Raw genomic sequence first — 22,014 nt, 5'->3', positions numbered from 1 at the left:
GGTTCTTTACTTTTCTCATCCATCGATCCAAAACGTACAGTCAACTCTTAACTCCGACCTGGAGAATATCTATAGGTGGATGAATAATAACAAATCGAGTGACAATGATACTAAAACAGAATGCATCCTAATCTCAGGTATACGCATGCTTGCTAAATGCAATGTCTTGAATGTAACATTAAACCATTCCCGTATATACCAAATGCGTGAATTTAAGTACTCAGGTCTGACTTCTGACGAAACCATGACCGAGAATAGACATATCATTTCAATTCAATTCAATTCTGGTTTTATTGTGAAAATGTTACATGACAAAAGTCCGAAGACTCATATTATCATATTTGCAAAGTAAAAATGTACATGTATATTATCTGAAGATTACAATATATCATAATTCTAGTGCTAGACAATAATCAACAAATAAAGCCAGAAAAAATAATTTTGGACAATCTAAAAAAAAAAGATTAAAATTTATTGAAATTATAGTATCATCATCAAAATTAAAACAGCAAAGTTGCGAGTATTAAAACATGTATAAATCAACATTTACACTTTTGAAATATCATATTTATAACTAGAAATATATGTTTTTTAAAAATGTAAATAGCAAGACAAATTAAATAATATATAGGTCTTAAAAAAATCAGATCAATGTTGTGAATAATTGCCATTTCCAATTATTTTGAGAATACGTTTATGGCAGTTATAAAAATAAAAAGAAATAAATACGATGTTACAATAGATACAAAAGCTGAAAGAAAGTAGGAAGGTTGGTTTTCTAGGACGATTAAGACGTTCGTTGAATTAATCAGCTGTAAACTCGATTTATAAGTCTCTTATGGTCCCCTATTTTGATTATGGTGACGTAATATACAACTCAGCGTGTAAGGAACATACCGAACAACTCCAGAAGGTACAGAACAGAGCATCTCGTATCATATTAAGAGTAAATTTACTGGTTTTAAAACCAGAGTCACGCATATCTGTCACAGAGCTGTATAGTTCGTTGGGCTGGCAATTTCTAAACAAAAGGAGAAATCAACCGTATATTGCTTTAATGTACAAGGTAATGCACGAACTAACTCCTCACTATTAACGTAGTGAATTCAAGATCGCCGCCTCAATACTAATCTTCTCTTTATCTGTTTATGGCGAAAAAAACTATATTTACCTAAACCACGGACGAAAGTCCTTAAGAAATATTTTAAACATAAAAGTACCAAGGTATAATAATGCCCTACCTTTGGATTTAAACTGTCTTCTTCTGTAAACAATTTCAAAACTAAATTATCATCTCAACTCGGTGACTTGCTTACCTTATCCTAGAGTCAATTTTGCATGCTCTTTTTGGTTTTTCTTCCCCTCCCCCATTGTTCCCTTAAAGAACTGTAAATTACAAACTGATTCTGATCCTAGTCAACTGAATAGTTCCAAAAAGTGTATTCTCCTTTTTTTTATTTTTACTTCTTATATGAATCCAATCAGTGTATATACATGTGTTTTTATATACATATATCTATTCCGGCGTTGACTCATTGCAATATGTATCTTTATTCAGAATTCCCTTCAATACTTTATAAGTTGTCCTCTTAAAATTGTACGCGTGATCAAAAATCTTATGTTATATGACATTTTACAATCATGTTATTCCCATTTCATTGTTTCTTGCCTACAACATTATTTTTCTCTTGCGAAAGCTTTTTTGATAATATGATAGCCTAATTCATTCATTTTTACAACATTTTTCGTGTACATTCTTGCAAAACAGTTGAATGGTATGATCTTTTCATATTAGTAACATGATATATCATCACTCTATCACTCTTGTTATTTTATTTTATTTGCCTTATATTTTATGCTTCTTTCACATGCGTTTAGTTTTTATTTATATGGACCCCATGAAGAAGAGTATGTCATATCGACTAAACCGAATATGGGCTATCCATCCGTTTTGCATTGTTTTGTTTTCATTAGGAAAATAAATACTATACTACACTATACTACTATATTATGACAAAGAAAGAATAGGCCTATACTCGGATACATATACTTTATTAAGCACGTACGTATATGCATGCGTGCGTTTGGATGTGCAGCAAGGTAGTGCGTTTATGTGTCAATAAATACATCTCTATGTTATACGTGCGTGTTTTTTTTTTCATTATCAACGACCTTGAATACAGACTTTCTTTCCTTCTTTTACATTTGGTTTAATATGTAAGTTAAATATTGGTCTTTGTGTAATACTATGTGGATATGTTCTTTACGATTTTATCGTTTCTGGGTTACATTTAATAGTATGTCAGAATTTATGTTGAATAACTGACCTTTCGTATAACATTAGCCCGGAATCTGTATAAGCCCACACCAAAGAAGTGTTAACACCAGTTTCGTTTTGGTCTAACACCAGAAAGGTGCTTATATAACACCAATGAGTATTAAAACAGCATCGGTTTGAATCCAGACTGGTGTTGTTTCAACACTTCTCCGGTGTGGACATATAGATATTCCGGGCTGGTGTTAAATCAGCACCGGAGTTTTTGCAGTGTGTAGCTGAGGATTGGCTAAAACGAGTAACTAATACTTATTAAAGGAAGTGATCATAATTTACATGACTTGGAAAAAAATCTGGTGAAAGCGAAGGCTTTATTGCAAAAGCTAATCAACTGAAATAAGGAGAGAACGAGTAATAATTGATCTCCTGTAAGCTAACGGCTTTATAGTGGTTAAAGGAAAAGTCCACCCTAACAAGAAATTGACTTGAATAAAAATAAAGAAATCCAACAAGCATAACACTGAAAATCTCATCAAAATGTAAAATAGGAAAGTAATATGACATTTTAAAGTTTTACTTAATTTAACAAAAAGGTTATATGCACATCCTGGTGGATATGCAAGTGAGGAGACTGATGACGTCATGCACTAACTATTTTTTTGTATTTTATTATATGAAATAGAGAATATTTTATTTTTCTCCTCATTGTCAAGTGAACAACGATTAATTCCTCCCTGAACATGTGGAATGAGTATTTCTTAGTTATGATTCTGTTAAGTTGGTCCTTGTTGTCAAATCTATTTTTAAAAAAATGAAATTGTGAGTGGGGGACATCGTCGACTGTCTCTTTTGAGTTGTGCATATCACTGTTTGGGGGAAAATAAGCAAAGCCTTAAAATGACATACCTTTCTTAGTTTACATCATATTTTGATGAAATCTTCACTGTTTTACTAGACATAACTTTCTTAGTTTACATCATATTTTGATGAAATCTTCACTGTTTTGCTGATTTGATTTTTCTCTTTTTATTTAAATCAACATCTTTCTGGGGAGGACTTGACTTTTAAGCAATGATGAAGAATCATGCTTACTCTCACATGGATAACAATAGATCGTCGATGATGGCAGTATTCAGGTTCATTTCCGCGGTTTAATCAAGGGCCATACGAAGCTGGAGTCATGGGTATATTTACCTCCCTGCACGGCTCATGCAGGCATATCCCAATCGTAAAGTGTCACCAAAGAGGGAAGGATGCCTTCTCACGTCAAGCCTAGTGGAAAAATCGAGTGCGATGGGAAAGCCACTAACAACATTTATATGAAACTAACCTTGATTTACACAGAGAAAGCGTAAGTAGATTTTTATCGTACCGACGAAAGTCGGTAGGCTGCTGCAGCAATGACGATAACATGGTCAGAGGCAGCTGGTTGGGAATGAGGGTTGCTGATAAAAGTAACTTAATTTGATTGGAGAATCGGTAGAAACGAAATGGGGGCAGGGGTGGGGGGGGGGCGCCCGAATGAATCCATCTGAATTTTCACAATAATATCAATTTAAGCAATATTGGAAGATGGGTTGGGGGAACTTGTGTTCGTTTGCTTTACGGTGCGTTTTTTACGCTTCTCTTTGCCTTATATATAATATTAATAGAAGTCAACGTGTTCGGGTAATTCCTCTTCATTATAATCCCCTGCTTAATATATGAATATTTCACTAAATCAGGCAAATGTCGCAATTTTGTGTACAGTCTTATTTTTTTTATTCCAAACGAAAACGAGTATGCGAATGTGTTAATGAAATCGGGCACCCGATTATATGGTACTGTACTATCGTAAACAGCAAAAAAAATCCAGTAAACGTGTTTTATTCTCTAATTTTGATGTATGGTTTATTAAATGCAGTAATCCATGTCAAGGAGGGCGGTATACACTTTCCTGCACTCTTAAAAACAAATTCGTGCAACATACAGTACACACTTCATTGGTTAAAACGTTTTCCCGTTCTTGGTGGTTTTAAACCAATAATGTGTGCTTTGAGGGACTACACAGTATTGGTTGAAAACTACCCAGAGTTGGATATTTCTTAAACTATTTGTTTTGTTGTGTGTGACTGTATGTTGCCCAGAATTTTAAGAGTGTGGATGAAGCCATGATCCTGAATACGGGCAGGTATATACGTTTTTTTTTTAAGGTTAGGTTCGTCCTGATTACAAATCATTCTTCATAAAAAAACAGAAACAACAATTGTGACAATGACATCACAATCAAAAAGGAAAACGTGAGTTATGAATTAAAGATTTTATTTCATGACGTCTGAGACGAGCAGCTCCTGCATAATGTAATGCTGTACAAATTCTCAAAATGTGATTACAAAATAAAAGCGATGCAATTAAGGTGGACATGGTGGAGGCTATATCAACAGGAACATAATTCCATACCTCCTTCCGTAAGAAAATATTTGTATTCATTATTTTCCATTAAAAAAACATGGAACTTATATTTTCTCATTTTTCCCCCACACACTAATCCCCAGGGTGAACTTGTGTTCAACTGTCTTCTCCCCTACCACTCTCTCTTCCTCTCTGTCTTTATATCTCCCTCTCTCTTCATTGAAAATATACACACACCCAAACACACTTTCCCACTTGTATTCTTCGTAAAATATTCGACAATGAAGGTGGTTTAACAAGACATGGAAGAGAAACAAGTTGGAAAGCTAGAAAAGGGATTGCTGCATAGAACAAATAGAGAGAAAGATTGATAGAGAGATTGTTTGATAGAGAGGATGGGAGAGAGGGGATGGAGATTTTCGTAACCTAGTTTCAACGATGGTCAGTATGGTCAGTGAGCAAGCTCAGTTGAAAGGAAACACCATGGACTTGATGGAACAGCGTGGAGCGAGGCGTGAAAAAGTTGACATCTTTTCAAATGCTATTAATATACATATTTTGAAAAGAAACCCAACCATTATGGCCATGTTAAATTTGTGATTTAATAATACAATTATGCCAGCAACGATGGATCTGCTACAAATTGTAAACATTAACAAATTGTCCACTTTTTCTATTTTTTTTTCTTTTTCCACCTGTATGCGTTTATATTTGGAAACTTAAACACCTTCTTCAGGGAGAAGGAATATTTAAGCGATATTGATTTGCATGCTTCGATCAATATTCTTGCTTTCGGTGCTCAAGTGAACTAAAATAAGTCTCGAAGACCATCTTTGCTGACATGATAACGTTTGCTTCTTTAACTTCAGCAAGCATGAACTACAAAATCAAATTAGTTTATCTGAGCTTACGCCTGAATTATATTAAATGTTTGATACTATACGCTTGGCCGTACGCATATTTGTTGGGGGGGGGGCTTTTAACTTTTTTGAAGAAAATCGAAAGCAAAAGAGCAAAGTTCTTGTGCGCAACATAAATTGAAACAGAATACGGTGAAAATGTTCAGTAAAGATGTAAATTTTCGAAATCGATGGGGGAAACCAAGGAGCTTGGGGAAACAGCCTTCTTCCCTACTGCCTCATACAGCCAAGAATAGAAGAAATAAAAAAAAATTAAAGTCAACAAAAAAAGTACGGATGCTTTGTTTGGCCTGTTTAGTCAATTTACATGTCTTTCATTTTTTGTCAGAAGGTGGATTCGCCCAAGATAAATACAAATTTTTAAGCTGTTATTGCAGTTCTAGCTCACTACAAAAAGTACTTCCTATAGCAAACTGTATTAAGGCTAGAGTTCAGCTGTCCCATGTTCTCAACCAACGAGCCGATAATATTTCGTCCATCACTTATAAAATAGCCAATAGGTAATTATCTAAGCGACCTCACTGCGACGCCAATGAATAGGGTTAATCACCATAATTAATAAAAATAGTTATCATTATTAACAATTACACAGTGAAGGTCGGCAAACTTCCATTGGAGTCATGCCGCCCATTCTTTCTGGCCTAGAAAGTCTTAGTAAGTAATGACTCTTTTATCATTGAAATGATAATTACAAGCAAATTATGAAATAGTTGTCAGACTGCAATTGTTTATCGCTTGCATATGTATTATTCTTCATTTGACAAATAAGGACATCCTGATTCCAAGACCACCGGAAGTGCTAAACTCGCTCAGTTCTTTGGAAAAATTATTGTGAGTGTGTGTGTGGGTGGGGGGGAGTTGGGCTTCAGCCCCCTCCCTCACGTATTTCCAAAACTGTGTACAGAATGCAAAAAAAAATACCATATTTATTGTAATTTTTCGCATGGTCCGCCCCCCCCCCCATTTTAAAAACCGTTCGGCGGCCCCTGCTGTTACCATGATTACGTGTCGCTAGTCATATGTATACACTTTGAATATGTTCATGATCTACATCGACACCAACTGCGTATTATGTAGGCTTCTTCCAAATCTTACCCACAAGCTACAGGGGAATACTGACTGCATTTTGTTTAAATGGAATACATATACAATTTGTTCTAGATGATGAACATAAAATGCCTCTGTTAATATAGACTGTATGTCTTACCGTTGGCCTTATTCATTTTTTTTGCAATAATCATTATTTGTTTGTCACCGCCAAGAGGAATCTAATTTCTTAAGGGACCCCTCGATCATTATTATGTTATTGTATTATGTGTATATCAATAAGCAATGAATCTCGCTTATATTTCTTTTTGAAATGGAAACAGACACAAATATAAACGAATGTATGTTATATACATGTATATATATATAAATGAAGTCTCTGCTATTTAAGGGTAATAAAACGTTTGGAACAAGTGTGAGCATGTATGGAAAATGAAAAATCCAACAATAAGACCAAAGAAAATTTGATAAAATCGGACAAATAATGACAAAGTTGTGAGCATAATGCGATCCTCTCATTGGCAATGCGACAAGGATGTGCGATGCCACATGTGAATATATTTCCCTTTGATGAACTATACAATGCCACCAAAACGCCTCTTTGTTTTGCTCTTTCGTGCGGTTAAACATTATATTCTTTGGAAATTTGCATTACATGCCCACATGCTCTACTGATAAATGTAATAAAAGAGGCAGTTTAAGTTGAATATATATATATAAAAGTAACGACACAGTTGTTCACACGTGACATCACACATCTTTGTAGCATTGCCAATGGGGTGATCAATATTACAATAATGATCTAAACTTCAAATATACTTTTCCTATTATTTATTCATTTTTAATCATATTTTCGTTGATCTGTTTCATTGATTAATCTGTTTTCGCACAAGCTTTCTTGTTGCAAAGGTTTCATATTCCTTTAGTTCTTTCCTTCGTAACATAAAAGTACATGTATGAGCACAAGTTTGGCTCGCTAAAAGTTGTGGACTTATTAAGCTACTGACCCGTAGGTTATGGAATCCCCCCCCCCCCCACTAACATGACTAATAATGATCCTTATGGTGCATAAATCATAAATCTATCTGCATGCATAACCATAACCAATCAAGGATTTCATGCGAACTCCGTCCCCTGAATGGCTGATGAATATTATCCAATAGCAATTTATCTAGAGCATGTCGAGTATGGAGTCTGACCAAGGAAACGAATTTCAACACGCGTAAGATAACTTTAGAAGATACAGCGTATACATCAATTATTTAAGATCGTGATTTGTATTCGTGGTATAGGGAAACTGAATTTGAGGGAAAGATTGTTTGCTTTGTTGCATGGTAACCATAAACCCCAAAACAAACGCACAAAATGTCGCAGTATATATTGAAAAAGTGTGCTATGCAAACGGCCCTACATTATTTCAAACCAATGCACAGCTCATAATGTTGCATTCAATGGGACCATGGGGACAGAAAGGTCTCTGAATCGAGCGTCTTAAGTTAGTATATTAGACGTGTGCACGGCTGAATTCTAGTCAACCTAGATTTACAAGCAATCACCCTTATCTTTAAAGATCTGCCCTTTGCTTCCAGTTCGCCAACGAATATCTTTCAAGATTATTTTAGTTGTTTACAAGCCGCCATCTTTATTTCTGAGCTTTTACTAAGAAAAGTTCAGACACACTCACTACCTAGGCAGTCCTTGTGATAATTTGCTCCTTCTCATCCTCACGCGTGAGAATAGATAACTTTTGGAGATCGTGCTTTCGCCTGCGAAACTCCAAAATTATGGAAAGGTTTGTCGTATGTACTTAGATCTTCACAATTAGTAGACACGTTCAAACAAACCTACTTTTGCAATTAATTCCTATACATGTTTGTACTTTTCTAATTTCTTTATTACAGCGCAGTAGAATATTATGTACATAGGTATTGCGCTATACAAATTAATATATCATCATTATCATCACCATCATTATTATTTGCCGTTATTATTAGAAACAGAACCAGAACTAGATTTGAGTATACAATGACCTGGGGTGGTGCTAGATAGTGCTGATGTTTCGCATTAACATTACGACTCACTTGTTGATAGTTAGTTAGGGACTTTGCAAATTGTCACCTTCATGTTTTTAGAGCGTTAATTGGAATGTGGCATTGGGTAGCCCTATCTATTAGTATCATTATAATTATGCTTACGACTTGATCATTCCCACACCGGATCAAAATTGGTAATAACAAGTTCCCTTTCTCCCTAGTCTAATTCCCTATGGTTATACAACATCAAGTTGATAATTGATAATTGAATAATTCGTGGGTGATGTCTCAAGCAATCATTGCGGATGATTAGTTCACAAGAGTACTCTTTTTGCATCCTCTCGACTTATTTTTCTCTTTATATACTTTGCATCTACCCTGTTGATACGTACATCAGTAACCATGACGACACACGCTTTGTGCCCAATGCCATTATCCTGTGCGTTCGCTCATAATGCAATCGGGAGAAAGTCAGATAGCTTTCAACCCTTCATTCAAAGTTTACTTCATCAGTTGCTCTCTGGCCGAAAGTTGAAAATATATTGCTGTTCGTCACTTTTAATTTCTTCAAGAAAAGACCTGAAATCGAAGTGCCGGCTATGGTAAGTTGACATTTTATTTTTTCTAAGTGCCATGAACAAATCTTATTTTTTGTTGAGAATAAACGATTATTGAGAACGAAAGGTACAATTTTACAAGGAAAATACATTGTTTTTAAAGGGATAGCCGAACATTAAACAAAGAAGTTTATTTGGTTGTTTGATTTTTAATTTGAACGAGATAACTGGACAGAGGATTGTTTTCTAATGATTGGGTTAAACCTTAACACTAATGTAACAGTCGTTAAATTAATTCTAATGACATAAATTCAATTTAAATAATGATTTGACTTCACCTTTACCCTAAGAACTGGTCTTTACTTTTCACGCATCAGGCGATATCCTTTAAACCAGGCATCAACACCGTTATCAGCGTCATTTCAGCATTATCACAACTATTCCAAACACCATCGTTTTTTAATGTCATCACATCGCATACATTCTCACCATTCTCATCGGTTTTTTTTTCAAATATCAGCACCATTACCATCAGTACCAAGCACAAAATTAATATACTAAGACACAAGATAAGAAATAAGGCAAGAGTTTTACGAGTAGTGTAGGATGTAGTGACTTCAGTCTTCTATTTGCTATATTTATGTCTTCATTTAAAACACCTACTTACTAAGAATGCGTAAAGCATTTTCATTCATTTGAATGCAGGATAAACGAGCCTTCCCGATTAAATGCCCTGCTCACGGACGAAGGTGCCGCGGCCGGGGACTCAACACCGGACTTTCCATGTATAGTCTGGCGCCTTATACCATTCGGCTTGCTTTATATAATACAATGCACACTTTCCTTAAAACAATTTTTACGACTTTTTTTTGTTATTAATGATTTTGATGTATTATTTTTTTCATATAAAGAAACGTGCTTTCCATAATTTTAAGAGCAATAATAACAATATGTTTGGTGAAGTATCGAAGTCATCTTGGGTAAAGCTATTATTGCAAACACATCTAGATATATCATGTCTACGAGTCTTATTTTCATGATGTGCAACTACATACATTTTTATCCCCAATTATCTTGGGGGTCATTTTGGGTTAATTTGAGACTTGTAGAGGATAAGTCCATCAACCGAAGAAAGAAAGCTGGAACTATTCACGCATTGGGTGGGAAGCGCATGGCGTTGTACAGGCAAGTCGGACTCGAAGCGCTCAAGGAGGGCCCGCATGTTGTCATCACTCGTTGTCGCAGAACATATACTCTATCCTATGTAAATGATTAGAGGTGAATCGAGTCAATTGCACACATGGTAGAGTATAGTGTGCAGACTTCCACAGAATCAGTGTAAGGGTCCACGGTCCGAAGCGTCAGTGAGTGCAAGAAGGACAGCGGCATGACACCAGCCACGGCTACGTCATCTGGGAGGTACAATTTCTCTGCACTGCCTGTAGGGCAGCGAGGGAGGCAATCTGGAGCTCAATGACGGACGTCAGGGACATGGAACATTCTGAACTTGTATCGCAGTGTCTGCTTCTCCTCAAGATTCTGCAAGCGGGGTTTAGGGATTTCCTCTAAGGTCCTATCCCTGAAAATATGATTAGCGGCTTGTTGTCAACGGCAATGGTGAGATCCTCTCATCCCGAGACGAAGTACTGTGCCTTGTCAAGAGCGTCTGGTACTGCAGCTAGTGCTTCGCCTTTCAGATGAGCGTAGCGGGAATCAGCATCATGAGTAAACCGACTCCCAACAAGTGTTACCTTCCAACCTGTGACACAGCAGAAGGAAATAGTGCCATCGCAAGTTCAGTGCTACTGCAGAAGCCACAAGCGAATGCCAGCCTTAGTCCAGTCCGTTGTAAGGCAGGTGGGCTTGCTGGGGTCAAATATCCTTACGCGATCTTCGATCACGCCCGCAGTGACGGCCCTGGACTCTTTAGAGGCACGCAGAGGGCAGTTGTCCAGACGAATGGCATACTGTTCTTCAGGAGTTGACGAAATGGTAACATCTCCTCTGTCATGCTGAAAGCCTACGAGACGTGGTTGACAAGCCCGAACTATGACCGCACATCGGTGTTGTTTAGATGGTGCTGGGAAATCAAGGATCACCTGCAAGTATTTCTGGCATGGGCGAACACAGTCAGTAGTGGTTTCGAAGCCTGCGAAATCGACATCTGCGTCAAGTGTGAATTTGGTAGAGTTGATGATGTTCTCCTTCTTACGACAGATGCCCAGCAACTCGAATGCTCAGAAGAAGCTTCCAGCTAATGTGTCAGCCCAGAGTAGGACGTCATCAACACATTTTGTCTTTCATGGGATGGCTGATACAATCTCATCTTATCGCCTGGTGTAGCCCTCACCAAAAGTGATGTATCCTCATAGGCACGGTTTTGTAGCGGTATTTGCCCTAGGGTGTGATGGCTGTCGTAAGATGGCGATTTACCTGGCAGATAGGTACACTGTGGTAGCCATTCCAATCATCACAGACTGTATTCTTTTTGCCGTGTGGAACTGACCTCGCTTGGAGAAAAGGGGATTGGGTGTAGTGTGTCTCGCGGATGGCATGAGCATTACAGGGCATGGAAGTCGACATTCCTCGGTTTGCTATTCTTCTTGGCACACACAACCATCCTATGGCACCAAGTGAGAGGCTCACAAACAGGTAGGTTCAAGCACACCCAGCTGAACACCGTGATCCAACCAAGCCTTGACTGCATCCCTCCAGCTGAGTGGTACAGGCACGGCTCTGTTTCGGGGTCTGTGACGTAAGTTAGCTGTCTCGTCCGGACCTGTAGATCCTCGGGCAGTCGTGCCAGACAGAACGACCCTAAGAATCCTGACGCCCCCCTTGAGTGGCAGTCCGCATGACAGGGATGAGGTCCCGTTGACGTAATCCAAGGCGGCGAACTATCTTCATACCGGATGAGCAGTTCTGGCACCCGGTGTCAGCCATACCTTGGCTGGATTGAGGCATCTCAAGGGAAGGAAAGGTGAAATCCAAGAGTTTCGTAGACAGCAGGAACAACCTGAGCGCTCACGTCAACAAAGAGTCGCGGGGAAGATTTTTTTCTGATTCATGCTTGGTTAATGCTATCATAAACGTAATAATCAAGGTAAATGCCATGAATGTTAATTCCAAAATGTGTCTTTACACAGACAGATGATATTGCTCTTTTCTTTTATGATGTATTATACATTGAGATTTAAAAAATATCTGCAAAGTGATTCTGATGTTTTCTGTAGCGTGGGGGGGGGGGGGGGGCTGTGCCCTTGTGAAAGATCAATGGAAAAATCAATTGTTCTCCCTCCCGCCTTTAAGGAGAGATATCTGCCCATGTCACCACCCCAAATGAAAAGAAAATCGTTCCTGGGCCCTGTTTTATAATATGTTGGCTTAAAGTATATTTTGTTGTCCATAACTTACTTAAAATTCGCAGACGAAAGTGATCAAAAGCAATTATTCTATCTATATACAAAAATAGTAGATACTGAACTACAGAAGCCGGACGGCTCCAAATGGGTAACACCGGCGCACCACATGGAACAGCAAACCCCCATGGAATGCTTTCTGCCATTTGAAATTGATATCGACCAGGGATATTTTTGTTATATACCTAGCACTTTAAATTTCAAAATTGACTGCATATTCGTGTATTGTTCTCTTATCCAAATATCAAGTTTTTAGTCTGAAATGAATAATATTTCCATACGGTGTTTACACTCTGACAATTCAAAATGAAAATTAATAAATGTTTAATTAATTTACTTGCAGTACGGAAGCGTGAATGTTAGCATCAAAGACCTCGTCACTGAGAAATGGGGAAATGAAACGTGGGAGAAAATCAGGTAAGTGCCCCCCTCCAGTTTATTCTTTCAATCTAATATACAAGCATGCCGATGAGAGAGAGAGGAAAGTAATACAATAAAATCAGTCGAACGGTACTTCGTTTTTACTTCATTGTATTGACTTGTCTATGTTAGAATAAGATTATAATAATTTCACGATTTTCATGTTGTTTCTCCTAAGGATAAAAGCTGGTGTTGATGATCGTTTTGTCAAGTTTGATATGTACCCTGACTCAATCACATATCAGATAGTCGGAGCTGCTTCCGAGGTTTTAGGTAAGATAACTTTCCGGAAATGTTGATGGGTCCTCCACCCTTGGACTCCCTCTTACGTGTTTGAGTTCATGTCACCTATTTACTCCATTGCCCCCTTTCAAATTAAGAAACCACACCCTTCCACCACCCGTCTCTTTTTACCTCTTAAATAATCGTTTCTTTTTGGAATGCGTTTTTCATGCTCTATGTCGAGTTTTAATATAGTTCCACTGTTGTTTCAAGTTTGATGGCTTTTTACAAGTTATGTAGATTATGGGTACTCTTGTAAGCGTGCATATTGTTCACAAATCACCCTATTGATTGCTAAGCGCAACAACAATAAAAGCTTTATTCGATATCAAATTCAACAATGAGACAGATTAGCATGATTAGTCTGGACGAGTGAACGTAGTGTAAAAAAATGTAGGATCAATAATGGTTAACCTGGTGATCATATAACGCTACCTATTACTTTTAGATCAAACATCATGGCAAAAGGTTGTGTCCTTTCCCATTGTTCGAAATTCCCAGAATATAGAATCAATTTCATTCCGATGTTAACGTCACTGTCCCTTTTGCGTTACGGAAGAACACAAATTCCACATCATAGCATAATAGTAATTATAATACTGCAAATGATAATGATTATAATAGTAATACTAATGGAGATAATAACAATATGTCGTTTAATTTAACTGATACTGAAGGGAAAACGAGGAATTGTGAAACAGAATTCATACTAAAAATACAACTTACATTCATCGATAGATCGCGACAACCGATTCAGTCGATACAATGCTTTTTGGTCATGGTTTCCCTTGCCTTCCTATTTTAGATTTCAGCAAATACATTACAAGCAATCAATTAATTTCCCAATTTTTAGTTTAAATCTTTTTCATGTTGTAAATTCATGAACGTTTAGCATATAAACATCTTATATTCATTTTTTTTGTAAAAGATTCATCGCATCTATCAATTATCCAGAAAAAAAATTGACAAGATTAGAAGCTTTAATTACAATTAACGACTATCTTCTTGGTTCCATTTTGATCAAATTCAAAAGTAAAAAGAAAATCCACATAGGCCTATGCAGGTATAGGAATAGAGTTATTAAGGTAATGGATGTAGACTGATGGTTGTGATAACGATGAAATTCATATTGGAAATAATTGCTTACTACAAATAATGATATTAATAATAATTACCGAAAAGTATAACGATGTTACAAGTTTTCCACCGATTCATATGGCGATGATAATAATGATGGAGTGATGATGATCATAATAGTATTGATAATAATAATAACAACAATGATAAGAAAACTACATGGGGAATAATAATAATAAAGAGAACATAGCTTAAAGGTATTGTTTAACTTTGTGAGCAGCCGATTTAAAAAATTCTCAAACCAAGATGAAACTTGTGTATCAGTGCATGTATTAGAACTAATAAACCCTAAAAACAACCATTATTGAGAATGAAAAGCTAAAACTACAAGGGAAAGCCCGATTTTGTAAATAGGCGTCTTGTAGACGCCTAAATAGTACACATAAGTGTATGGGATGAAATTAAGATGGTGTTTCCGGTCACTTTATATTTCAATTTTTGAAGCACTAAATAATTATTTTCGAACGCAATTTTTTCTGGGCTTCATTTTTGTAACATATCCTAGACACAGGTGACAAGTGTGACCTTCTAGCTCAGATTTTTTAAAAGTCAAACCAATGTTAAACAATCACTTTAATGAATATGCATTTTTTTCATCCTAGCAGCATTTTCTTTCAAATTCATATTGTACTATACAATTATTTTATACTCTTTTAAATGCAGTTAGAATAATTCAATTTCGGAAGAAAAAAATCACGCAGTAACATCAATTGCGCATATTCCCCGTCTTTGCATTTTTTGGTACTATTCTTGCCTAATTTATATTCTGTTTAGTTACCCATAGTTTTATCTTTATTAGTAAGTCAAAAATCATGGACTATAAAAGCGACGATATCGGCATCCACATGGACGTTAGTGGACAAATAATCTAACAAAGGCAGGCATGGCAGGCGGGTGTATATTCGTGGTGAGATGTATATCTGACATATGATCGAAGGAAATTCATCTTAGTTCCTAAAGCATTGTCGAGGGAGTGTAGAAATACCGGACTTGATAATGCTCGCTATTGAGCTTATTTGAATTCAAAAGCTAATTCTGGTTGATATATTAACGATTTCATGCGAAAGGAAATTATGAGGGGGAGTATAACTTGTAGAAGCTACATGCATACACTATATTTTGAAATGAAATCGTTGGGTCGGTTTTCTCTTTTTAGCCTACAAGAATGTCAGTCCTTATATTTCTTTATTAATCAAATAAACCTTCCCCTACCAGTACGCTTTTTATTTCCTTCTTTATGTTCACCCTCTCCTTCTCTCTCCAATTTAAAGTTGCATTCTGAAATGTGATTAACCACGTTCGGCCTTGTATCATATTCTGCAATATTTATTTTTTCAAATATGTAAGGTTTATTTAAGTCTTCAAGCCAGAGATAGCCTATGTCAACTTTGAATTTTGATCTCAATGGCCTGTAGTATCGGAAATTGAGGCATTGGGCAACAAAAACAGAGACAAGCTACACATGTATGCAAAACACAACGGAAAGGGAGAAATGCGAACCAAAACTTCCAAGCCTTAAATGTCAAGTCCTCCTCATAAAAATGTTGATTTGAATCAATAGAGAAAAATCAGACATTCACAATGCTGAAAATTTCATCAAAATAGGATGTAAAATAAGAAAGTTATGACATTTCAATGTTTCGCTTATTTTTAACAAAATAGTTATATGAACGAGCCAGTTACATCCAAATCTTTTGTTTTTTATTGTTTGAATTATACAATATTTCAATTTTTACGAATTTGACAATTAGGACCTCCTTGCCTGAAGCACAAAATGTTAAAACAATAGAATTCCATGTGTTCAGGGAGGAATGAACCTTCATTTCACATGACAATGACGAAAAAATTAAGATATTTCATAATTCAAACAATAAAAAACAAAAGAAATAGTGATTGAGTGACATCATCGACTCTCTCATTTGGATGTAACTGGCTTGTTCATATAACTATTTTGTTAAAAATAAGCGAAACTTTGAAATGTCATAACTTTCTTATTTTACATCCGATTTTGATGACATTTTCAGTATTATGCTTGTTGATTTTTTCTCTTTGTATTCAAAGTAAGTTTTTGTTGGGGTGGACTTGTCCTTTAACTCTTCAGGCCAGAGAAAGCCTATGTCACCCCCTCTCTCTGTTTTTTCTTCTGTTTTGCGCAACATATCCTGTACAACGAAGACCTCTTTGTGTGAAAAGCTTTGCATTTGTTCAGTAATTATGTTTCCATCAATATTGTTTTTTTTTCTCTTTTTCTTTCCTGTAATACATGCATGTACGCATATAGTAAGTCGTCTATAATTTCTTCATTTCCAAGGGGGATTCACAATTTTACAAGTTTTGCATTTTAGTGGATCCCCCTCATTTCCATTTATGCTCTATATTATAATGTTTTTGTTTTACGAAGTAAGAATGCCCTTCTGTTAAATTGTACTTGATTTGTATTGTTTTATATTACTTTGTATTATGTTTTGAATGGAAATGAAATAAAAAAATTGAATTGAATAAGTCAACTTTGAATTTTGATCTCAAAGGCATGTCGTATCGGAAATTGAGGCATTGAGCAATAAAAACTGAGACAAGCTACACATGTATGCAAAACACAAGGTAAAAAGAGAAATGCAAACCAAAACTTCCGAGCCTTAATTACTGAATATTTATCTAGATTTGCCAGTATTGATCTATGACGGAAGAAAATGCAGAGGCTCCTGAATTATTCGTTGACTGCTTTTTACGGTACCAATAAAAATGTTTCGATGTCGACTGTAAATGTATTTGTCTTTTTTGTGTGTGTTTTGCATGGATCATTAAGATCAGATAGCACCCAGACCCACGCAGAACAGAATAACACGTTCATAATAGACCAGCTTCGTCTAGATTCAATGGAAAGTATATTTTGAGAAAGGTCTGGTTTTAATAATAGCTGAAAAAATTAAGATAAGTATTAGTGATTGTTTTGAGAAAAATCCATCAAAGAATAGGAAGGCTATGAAGTTTCTAATTTGTAACTTCAAATGGGAGCAGCTTCCCCATGTATCATGGTAAATGATATATGGTGTTAATTTTTTTTCACCTGACTGCAAAGGAAGCATGGATGCTTGTAAGCAAGGAACCCGGAGACCGACGACTTAATGTCCTCTCCGAGGGACATGTTAATGAGGATTATCGTCTTACCGAACGCACCAACGTATCAAGGGGGAATCGAACCTTGATCACCGAGTTTCAAATTTTCCGCTCTACCGACTCATGGATTAAAAAAAATCAATCGAACACGATGAATACAAAATATTTTTCTTACAGAAAGTGGTATAAAACAGATGTGTCTGATTGCATAGCCTATCCATCACTTTAAAGAAAATCATTTTTATTTGTATTTCACGGCAAAAGTGACAGCTGATCGTCTGTAAAGTCACAAATAAAACAACTTTAAAAGTTAAAAACTCATTTACTTATAAGTAGATTTTCACTAAACTTTCTCTAATATTTTTGTATAATTTTCCGATTTTTAGAAATCAACTTTTTGTCAGGTAAAATTCCGATTTAAGTTGAAGGGGAAAAAAATTACATATGCGGTCATAAGGTATAGTTTTTTTAATATTATTCATTCAAAATAAATATAATTATGTTCGTAAAAAGAAAATGCTTACTGTAACTAGTAGAATAAACAGGTGTGACGAAAAAAGAGGGTGACGAAAATAGAAATAAAATGTCATGTCGCACTACTGTCAAACAATACCAAAACTGGCCCTCAAAACTAAGAAAATACTTTAACATCCTGGCTCTCCGCTTTCTGAAGATTTGTTCCATTCAAACAGGACAGATCAAGGTCATAGAAAATGCGCAGTCCTGACTTAAAAGCTTGCAGTAAAAATCCGAATGAGTTACCATTGTCCAGTCTTCATCATGCCTGTCAATATACTAATAGCTTATACACTAATCCGCAAACGCATGTCATTCTTAAAAGAAAATACATAATTATGACGACCTTGTATACGTCGTCAAAATTCACGTGGTGAGAACTTTAAAAATATACGTACTACGGATTATAATGACAATGAAGGTTGTCAGCGTTAGTCACACTGCTTACATTGTTTTCACCAACTGCCCGCTCTGTCATGTCTGTATCTGTGATGGACGGATGGAGGCACTAAATAAAGATAGAAATGGTATTTGCTATCATTTTCACAACTTATGCCTCTTTTGAATTAATTTCTTTAATGACATTTGCATGAAAAACCAATCTAGAAAAAAATAAAGGCATAATTGCCAAGCTTCGGCTGGAAAAAGTGGATCAAGCAGTCTGGCCTCAAATGCCTGTATTAAACGCTAGACTAAACACGACTCAACGTCGTGTGTTTTAACTATGGAAAGCCAATAGTGACACATCTTTTACAGTACATGCATAGTTTATTCTTTTGATATTCGAATCATTCATAAATTATCTTGGAATAATAACTTAGATTATTTTAGTTACCATTTAAGCATTCGAGAATAAGCACAGTGAACATTGTAAACAAATACTAGATATTTGAAGCTTCTCATAATATTAAAGGTATTGGATAACTTTGTGAGCAGCCGATTTAAAAGATTCTAAAACCAAGTAAAATAAACGCGATGACATCACTCCTTTTCTTAAAGACCTCCATTGGTTGCCCATAAAGGATCGCATAGTTTTCAAAATTCTACTTTTGGTTCATCATATCATCAATGGATCCGCACCCGATTACAACAAGTCTCTTATACACCACCATCAACTATCAACCTGCACAATAATTTCATAAAATGAAGAAGTTCTCCAGGCTGGCTTTCAAACTCACTCGACACTCCGTTTTGTTGACGATCAGCCATGCATTAAATCTATTGTTCACCATGCGAAAGCTTCTGTGGGAACCGGTGAAAACACATTTATCTCATGAAATTATGGAAATACAAGCCTTATTTTAATGACCAAAACTTTTTATTTCTTGACCATTTTCTGTAATTGAGGTACCAAATTAAAGAGCAGATATTGAACTTTGCAAAAATGTTGTTTTCTTTTTGAAACCCGGATACCCCCTCCAAATGAGGTTTGGTATCCTTTCTTCAAATTGTTTTTGCTCACTCATGCATGAATAAGAAATAACTTAAGTAATATCAGATGAAAGAGGAGATTCTAAGCTTTAAATTGGTAGGTCATTTGTCTATTCTATTTATGATTATGTTATGGTAAATGATCGCTAAATCTCGGTTTCGTTTATTCTGGGACGCACTGTATAACAGGCCATGGCCTCTTTTCGTTAATAAACCAACCCTATATTAGTTAACATCATCAATGGAGAAAAGCGACACACCCTGGTATTTTAAGTATACCGAGCGTACAGAGACCAATAACAATAGGGGGAACTTAATGCAGGAAACCACATTTTGTTAGAAATTCAACGAAAACCTCTGAATAATCGCAAAGAATGTCTTATTTCATCCCGAAATGGATCATGGATATGAAATTGTGAATGACGAAGACCAAAACATAAACTGCTTCAAGTTCCCCTTGCATAAAACTACATTTTTCGGCAGCTTTTTACTCGTGCATTCCATTATTCAAACCTGATTAATGCCTACGCACTTAAAATGTTAGGCAACATAAAGCTGTCCACTGTGTTGGATAATGTACATGTATATTGATAAAAAATATAAATTATATTCTGGGCAACTGTTATCAAATTGAGCAAATTTATTACCCAATTAAAAGTCTTTATTATCAGATTTTGGGCAGATGTGTGAACATTATGTTGACCATGGTTTGTTAAAAGTTAGGCACTTTTGCCCTATCGTTTTGAGAGTGTAGTACCATTCATTACTTATGTTTCTATAATTTCTATCTCTCTTTTATGTTTTATGTGATTTTTATTTCTTTTTCTGTTCTTATATATTCTTTAATTTATTCATTCATTTTTATTGGGCGGGGGGCTTAAGGTGTAAAATGAAGAGCTACATTACAATTTAAAGCATTTGATTCTAACGTCAAATGCGAACAGCTTTTGTACATTTCGCATGGTAAAAAAAATGAAATATCGTTTTCTCAGAAAACAGACAATTGCTATTATTGTATCTTTAGTATATTAATTATTTCACTTCACACCAACTACTAAAAAGAAAAAAAAGCCATCACGTACCACTAAAATATTTAGATTTAAGCACTATTACATAACAAAATGGGGAACTTATTTCTGTATGATGTAAAAAATAAACAAATTATATTATAATATTCTTTTTTTAATCTTTGATCGATATTCCTCTAACCATGAACAATATTGTTTATTACTTTTTTTTGCTATTTTTACAGCAAACTTTTCGTCAGGGTAAACTTTCCTTTTTATCCATTCTCAGAAAGCGCCAACCACATCAAATTTATAAATAAATTTATCGATTCTGCTTAATGGCAATGATATCCTTAGATGTCACACGCATGGGAGTTACAGTAAGAAAGGGTATATTTGGGTTAACATCATAAAGCGACAACGATAAGTTGTGTAAGAAGTCGGCGAATTTTTTCTCCACAAGAAAATAATTTAGATGAGTTCACATTACACCTATTTTGAAATTACATTTTTAAAGAATTGATTTTAAAAGTCATACGGTTCAAAGATCTCGATTTCCTAATTCGCAAAGACATTACTAACGCTTGACTTGTCAATGTGATAATTTCATTTTAGAGAAATTATATCTTATTTTATTTTTGAGAAGTTTGTCTGGAGTAGATGAGGGAACTATTCGGGTTAGATATGCATTCATTGCAAGGAAAATGGGCAAAGAAACATCGTAGCCCGACTCTATAATGATAACCAGAAATGCCAACGGAAAATTAATTTGATATGTATTTCATTCCTCCCTACATATGTCCTTATAAAATTGTATTTAAAGAAAGGAAAAAAAATATATAATTAAGTAAGATGGATGCCAAGCAGAAAAAAATCAATATTGTGTTCTCGATATATTTATACTTAATTCAATTTCAGATATACCGCGTATTCTTTTGACCAATGAAAATACTTTATTGTGGGGAGGAGAAATATAATTACAGGATGGACATATTTGTTATGTTATGTTTTCCGAAAGCCAGTGTAATTTTGAGTACCCCCAGAGAAAATGTAATTAAACAATGGACATCAAGCTTTGGTTCGATACCGAATGGAAAGCTCTTCAGCGTATTCTATATAGGATGAGGTTAAATGGCTTTTTTAATTGTGATTTACATGTATCAGTGTGTATGAAAATGTTTACCTCAATAAATGTTGCACATTTATAAGTACAGTTAACAAGAAAACGCAAAAAATACATTTTTTCAATCTGTCAAAATGGGACCGATTAATTCTGAGCAATACTATTTTTTCAGAAAGGCCCATTCCTTTAATGACCACCTTTCTTATCCACGGGTACATAAAGTGCACAAAAAATCTTTCTTCAGTAGTTTTTATGATAAATAAATATAACTTGATTTTCAGTTTTAATTCCTTGCCAGCATTATCACTTTAAAACAAAATATTTGGCATGTTAACAAAT

General features: G+C 35.5%; 1 protein-coding gene across 1 annotated transcript in view; it reads left to right on the top strand.

The window, feature by feature from the left end:
- Positions 1-8,506: 8,506 nt before the first annotated feature.
- LOC121420394 (guanylate cyclase soluble subunit beta-2-like) overlaps positions 8,507-22,014 on the top strand; it is a 48,051-nt gene continuing 34,543 nt past the window's right edge. The window contains exons 1-3 of the mRNA XM_041615005.1: positions 8,507-9,268; positions 12,986-13,059; positions 13,241-13,335. Of these exons, the coding sequence (XP_041470939.1) occupies positions 9,266-9,268; positions 12,986-13,059; positions 13,241-13,335 (172 nt within the window). The 5' untranslated portion in view covers positions 8,507-9,265. The remainder of the gene's footprint in view (positions 9,269-12,985; positions 13,060-13,240; positions 13,336-22,014) is intronic.

This window comes from Lytechinus variegatus, chromosome 8 (assembly GCF_018143015.1).
Source record: "Lytechinus variegatus isolate NC3 chromosome 8, Lvar_3.0, whole genome shotgun sequence".
Lineage (NCBI taxonomy): Eukaryota > Metazoa > Echinodermata > Echinoidea > Temnopleuroida > Toxopneustidae > Lytechinus > Lytechinus variegatus.
Note: the sequence above shows the minus strand (reverse complement) of the source record. Positions and strands in the feature narration are given on the sequence as shown.